Genomic DNA, 6,816 nt, shown 5'->3' on the forward strand with positions numbered 1-6,816 from the left:
TTACATTCAGAAATTCGGGACTTAAATACGGATTTGATGCACGAGAAAATAGTGCATATTGGACGTGAAGAAGGGAGCGAGTTGCACGTGGGGAAAAAAACGAGCCTGATTTAAATGTCACACCTGAACGCTCACATCTTTTTAATTATGTTTGAAATTATGAACATTGCTCAACATCATGAAAATTAAACCTTATTTTCAATAAGCAATCCTGAAAAATATTTGGGGGTGCTTAACTTTTTTCCAGGTGTATATATAAGCCCGGCAAATGAAGCGAGAGGAGAAGTGACGGCATAGATAATTGCAGACAAATAGCAGATTGAAGAGAGATATAGAGACAGATAATTGAGTCAAGTGAGCGGTAGTGACCGTAAGAAAGTGCGTGAATCGTTGTGAATTATAGTGTGTGTTTAAGTTAAAGTGACTGTGGAAATTCTGTGTATTGGAAAGTTGTATTGAGAAAGAATAAACTAGTTTTATTTAAGAAAGGACTTGTATCGCTGAGGTTTTTCGGAAAGAATTTCTACGGGAAAGTAACAAATGAAAAGAGACGTAACACACCTGCTATGATAAGTTTGGTTTATACTTGAATATAGTGTAGTTAGTAGAACTCAAAACACCTGCTATGTGATACGATAAGTTTAGTTTATACTTGAATATAGTGTAGTTAGTAGAACTCAAAACACCTGCTATGTGATACGATAAGTTTAGTTTATACATGAAGGCGGTGTTGTTAGTTGAACTCAAAACACCTGCTGTGTGATACGATAGGCTAATTTTATACTTAAAGACGATGTTGTCACTTGAACCCAAAACAAGATACATTGGAAACACTACACTTATTGAGAGAAACCAGTGTTTAATACCACACAATAAATACTTAAAACGAGATTGTCCCCAGTCTCAAAGTAAAATAAAACCTTTATTCTATTATCTACTGCTGAGAGATGAAAATCTGAGCCAGGAAGTCTCACACACACACACAGGTACACCTTGTTGAAGAATCACATGATCAGAGGCAAATCTGTATACTGATTTGAGTCAGAATTTCGCGCCATCTACTGACAACTTTTTCCTTACTCCTTATTTAAGATATTAAGATTATTTTTAATATATTCGATTATTTCAGTAGGTTCACAAATATTATTACCATTAATATTCGTATGTTGTTCCAAAATAAGATTTCTATTTGATTTATTTTATACTAAAGGTAAGATCTTAATTTTGTTATTCTAACGCATATTAATCTCAATTTGAAATTTCTTCTAGTTTGTCCTACATAAATATTCCATATTCACAAGTTGTTCTTTTGACACCAGTTTTTTCATTAAATCAATTGTGTCTTTAGTTATATTAAGACTGTGGCTAACCTTGTTTATCGGTCTACATATCTATGCGTATAAATACTAAAGATGTGGTGATACAGCGATAAGAGTATCGTATCGGGAAGCCGTGATACGATTGTATCGATACATCGTCCGATACGATTTATGTAACTTCACGAAATTTGGCAAGCTTTCAGTAAACATTATAAGTCTTTTGTACAGGAAAAAGAACAACAGAATTTCTAAAAAGTATTTTTGCTAAAAATTAGTTATTCAATAAAGGAAGATGAGTACTACATGTTGTCTTTATTTCTTTTATCAAAAACATTACATGCAAAGTAACGTAACAAAACAGACACAAATATTACATTGTTTGTTTTTATTTGACCTCTCTTGCCAGCTGCCATTTAGTTGATCAAACCTGAGAATCTGAAAATGCACTGTAAAACGTCTGGATCTAGATACGTTTCGTCTATGATGAGATACGTACCTCTGATAAAGATTACCGTAGAGAAGATAAAGTTGGGTTTTCAAGTCTCTTGAAAACTCAGTAAAACTAGAAAACCGATTACAGTATGTAGATCATTCATCATATTAAAGATTATTAGTTTTTTATGTGATATTCTCTTGTACAGTTTCTCCTTTGGGGAAGTCAGTACTAATTGAGTTATCTTCTAAACTGTGCATTTAAAATCATTGGTGGAAACACGAAACTGTAGAATAACATTTTGTTTTATTCATAAGTTAGAAAACAAATCACATAGAAATATCTGTTGCACACACTGACTGCTATTATAGTTTTAAAAAATGAAAATTTGTACAACACGTTCACGCCAGAAGTAAGTCCACAAGGTTTCTTCCTCGTTTTTCTAAATAAACGTACATCACATCATTTCATAAGTCAAAACAACAGCTGGTCCACAATGCAGACTTCTTGTTAGGTGAAGAATCCTAGACACTGGTTACTGGGTGTTCGCTAGCCGTGTGCCAATCGTGGTAACTGACCACAGTTGTTGAAACTCTTCCATAGACTGTGCCTTAATAACATGAAAAACATTCTGTGAAGAAACATAACTTTTACATAACGCTACAGAAAAAAAAATATATATATATATCTTCGAACTGGTGTATTTAAGTGTTTCGTGAGTGTTAAACACTTAAAACACCAGTTCGATTTTTGATACCTCACTACTATAAAGGCTTGGTTCGGTCTGATATTTCATTGGTGGTAGTGTCCAGGGTCACTGATGAGGAGTGGAATTCTCCGAAACTAGTCTGACTCAAAGACCCCCCCCCCCCCATGATAGAATAGACCATTCCAAGCTTTTACTTGTTGTTAAACAAATGTTTAAACAACTCTATTTATTCAAATGTATATATCTTATCAACTCAAAAGAACAGACTAAGATTTATGGGTTTTTGAGACCTTTTTAATTCATTATATAGTAACCTAAATTCATTTAGTTGTGTGAATAATATTATGATGTTATGCTTAACTTATATATTATTTAATATAATACAGCAGACCAACTGTTTAATAATTCTATAAGCATGTTACAAATTTCTTGTCTTTCCAAAAGAGGTGAAATTGAAAATATCATCAATACTAAGTTAGATGCAATATCATAACACACCTAAATTAACTTAAAATACAATATCACAAGAGGCCTAACTGTATTTCTTTGGTTTGCTGACCTAAGCTGTGTTGATGAGCCTTGAATAGGTGAAACTGTAGCCCACAACAGAATCATTAAAACAATACACTTTTAAACACTTGTTTTTAAGCAGCTATACATGTTGTTCTAACCTTGTATTCACAACGTGTTGTTGTTCAAACCTTGTATTCACAAAATGTTGTTGTTCTGACCTTGTATTCATAAAATGTTGTTGTTCTGACCTTGTATTTACATGCTGTTGTTCTAACCTTGTATTCACAACATGTTGTTGTTCTAATCTTGTATTCACAACATGTTGTTGTTCTAATCTTGTATTAACAACACGTTGTTGTTCTAACCTTGTATTCACAACATGTTGTTGTTCTAAGCTTTTATTAACAACATGTTGTTGTTCTAACCTTGTATTAACAACACGTTGTTGTTCTAACCTTGTATTCACAACACGTTGTTGTTCTAACCTTGTATTCACAACACATTGTTGTTCTAACCTTGTATTCACATGTTGTTGTTCTAAGCTTGTATTAACAACATGTTGTTGTTCTAACCTTGTATTAACAACACATTGTTGTTCTAACCTTGTATTCACAACACGTTGTTGTTCTAACCTTGTATTCACAACACATTGTTGTTCTAACCTTGTATTCACAACATGTTGTTGTTCTAACCTTGTATTAACAACACATTGTTGTTCTAACCTTGTATTAACAACATGTTGTTGTTCTAACCTTGTATTCACAACATGTTGTTGTTCTGACCTTTTGTTCACATGTTGTTGTTCTAACCTTGTATTCACAACATGTTGTTGTTCTGACCTTTTGTTCACATGTTGTTGTTCTAACTTTGTATTCACAACATGTTGTTGTTCTAACCTTGTATTCACAACATGTTGTTGTTGTTCTAACTTTGTATTCACAACATGTTGTTGTTGTTCTAGCCTTGTATTCACAACATCTTGTTGTTGTTGTTCTAGCCTTGTATTCACAACATCTTGTTGTTGTTGTTCTAACTTTGTATTCACAACATCTTGTTGTTCTAACCTTGTATTAACAACACGTTGTTCTAACCTTGTATTCACAAAGCTGTTCCAAAGAAGCTCCTCTTTTAGCTTGAAGATACAGCATATGAAACAATTTTCCATCAAAAAACATCCAAGGCATAGTGTGCAACAACGGATATGGCTCACCACACAAACTAAGAACCATGCCAACTGTGGAAACTCCCCGAACAAATGTTGAGGCTAGCTGAACTGCTCGACTGTCCACGAAGGAAACCTACATGTGAAGAACAACCTTTTTAAATGGATATCGTAAGATTACCCAGAGGTAACTTAACACAATGAAACCCTTTAATACCTTACTGGTTATTTCACCACATTGGGAACTAAGATTCAAATAGATTCTTGTCATTTTCAATACAGAGTTTCACTGTAACACACACTCTTCACTCTGCGATATTGTGAACAAATATTAAGTCGTTAACTTCAGCACTTGCAGTAGTTATGTGGGTATTGTCCTTTTTTTTGCCCTATATAACCAGTTTTGTCAGTTGTATGGTATACGTCTACATTAAGTCAACTGGACAGGGTGACCAGACATCCCAGTTTTGCCAGGACAGTCCTGTTCTTTTGATACTTTGTCCCAGTGTACTGAGAAAAGTTCTTGGGACACACAAATTGTCCCGATTTTATGATAAAGACATCAACATGTGTGTGAAGGGTGAGAAACTTAAGTCTGAATGTGGAGACAGCTAAGACAGGGCTTATTATCAAAACACACCTTACAAAGTCAGGCACTAAATTTTATAACTATTTAATGAAGAAAAAACAAAATTTCTACACTCCATTTATTCTTCACAAAAAATATGTCTAAAAATTGTTAAAGTAATAATAAAACCTAAAAGTAGTATGTTTGAAAATGTTATGGAATCTTATATAAATCTAGATATCAAGTAGCTTATTTTAAGATGAATTGGATAACGTACATAATTAAGTGTTTCTTGGATGTATAATTTACCTCATCTGTTTTGTGTCTATCACCAAAAAAAAAAAAAAAGCAGTTGAAATTATTTCATAAATAATACCAATATTAATACATCTGGAAATATTGTGGAACAGTTCAATAAATTTAAAGTAAATTAAACAAAAGTTACATTATTTCAAATTTGTAATAACCATTTTGAAATTAGAAGTAAGGGCTAGGCTGTTTCAGTTTTTTGGTTTAGAAATTTGGTCATTGTATGTTTGTTCAGTTCAGTGTTATGACCTTTGAACTGAGAGGTATGCTACCTTCATACTTATAAAATCACCGCAGGCTAAACTACAGAGTAACAGGTAAAAACACCAACAACAATAAAAGTAAACAACTAACACATGTTAATCACAGCATTAATGGATGGCTATATATATCATTGTTTCTGATCATTAACATAAAGAGTCATTCTGGACAGGTTTTGACTGGACAAAAAAAAAGACGTTTGGCAGTATTTTTGAGATGTAGGTTGCTAGACCAGAAGTGTGAATGAACCCGTGACCATGAGAGCCAACACGAAGAGGTTAACTTGTAAATGTAAAGTAAAATGAAGTAGGAATGAAACAAGGTTGAAATGTTCTCAGTGTGGTTGTGAATATGATGGTTTAAGTGTAGCGATAAAAATAAATTGTGGGTCTAGCTGAATTGATGGTTTGTCATTTGATTATTGCATTGACAGCAAAACATAAAATAATGGGCACAGTAGTATCATTACCTTCAAAAAGTGGAATATATAAGAAATCATTAGTTCTAATATTTTGTGAAACTAACGACACAGTAAAGCCCAAAGATGTAGTGTTGAAGTTGAAACAGATGCACGATCCATCACAAGATGATGTCCCTAGCAATTCTCAAGTTAAAAATGCAGAAAATAAGAAGGATGGTATAATGCTCAGTATGGTACCATCATAGCTTAATCCATACAGATTTTATCAGTTATATTTTCATTAATATTTAGTTTTTTGTTGTTTTTTTCATTTATCAAGATCTATCGAAATAACCCTAAATCAACAGTTTCCAGAATGACCCCCCTATTAACCATCCTAGTATCAGTATTAAATGATGCTGGGCTGGCAGGTGTTAAAACCACTAAAACAACAAGTGTGTGTTCTAATCAAACTTACAGAGCTATTGTAGGCTTGTATCAAATGCAATAAATGGTAGTCTCTTGTTACTCTTATTGATAATTGCCCTTTTTCTTTTTTTACTCATGTAAAAACTGGTTTTAAGTTTAAAATCTATATACTGTCTGTTGTATGTATCTATATAAATATAATAGTAGTGTCTGTTGTATGTATCTATATAAATATAATAGTAGTGTCTGTTGTATGTTATCTATATAAATATAATAGTACTGTCTGTTGTATGTATCTATATATATATAATAGTAGTGTCTGTTGTATGTATCTATATAAATATAATAGTAGTGTTAGTTGTATGTTATCTATATAAATATAATAGTACTGTCCATTGTATGTTATCTATATAAATATAATAGTACTGTCTGTTGTATGTATCTATATAAATATAATAGTAGTGTTAGTTGTATGTTATCTATATAAATATAATAGTACTATCTGTTGTATGTATCTATATAAATATAATAGTACTGTCCATTGTATGTTATCTATATAAATATAATAGTACTGTCCATTGTATGTTATCTATATAAATATAATAGTACTGTCTATTGTATGTTAGCTATATAAATATAATAGTACTGTCTATTGTATGTTAGCTATATAAATATAATAGTACTGTAAATTGTATGTTATCTATATAAATATA

The 6,816-nt window shown here is 32.0% G+C and overlaps 1 protein-coding gene across 1 annotated transcript in view; it reads right to left on the reverse strand.

Annotated features, from left to right (window-relative positions):
• Nucleotides 1-2,039: 2,039 nt before the first annotated feature.
• Nucleotides 2,040-6,816, reverse strand: part of LOC106471200 (constitutive coactivator of peroxisome proliferator-activated receptor gamma-like) — a 49,990-nt gene continuing 45,213 nt past the window's right edge. The window contains exons 4-5 of the mRNA XM_022399826.1: nucleotides 4,066-4,272; nucleotides 2,040-2,362 (exon numbers count right to left, since the gene is read on the reverse strand). Coding sequence (XP_022255534.1) covers nucleotides 2,288-2,362; nucleotides 4,066-4,272 — 282 coding nt within the window. The 3' untranslated portion in view covers nucleotides 2,040-2,287. The remainder of the gene's footprint in view (nucleotides 2,363-4,065; nucleotides 4,273-6,816) is intronic.

The sequence above is a fragment of the Limulus polyphemus genome, unplaced genomic scaffold (genome assembly GCF_000517525.1).
Source record: "Limulus polyphemus unplaced genomic scaffold, Limulus_polyphemus-2.1.2 Scaffold4469, whole genome shotgun sequence".
Taxonomy (NCBI): Eukaryota; Metazoa; Arthropoda; class Merostomata; order Xiphosura; family Limulidae; genus Limulus; species Limulus polyphemus.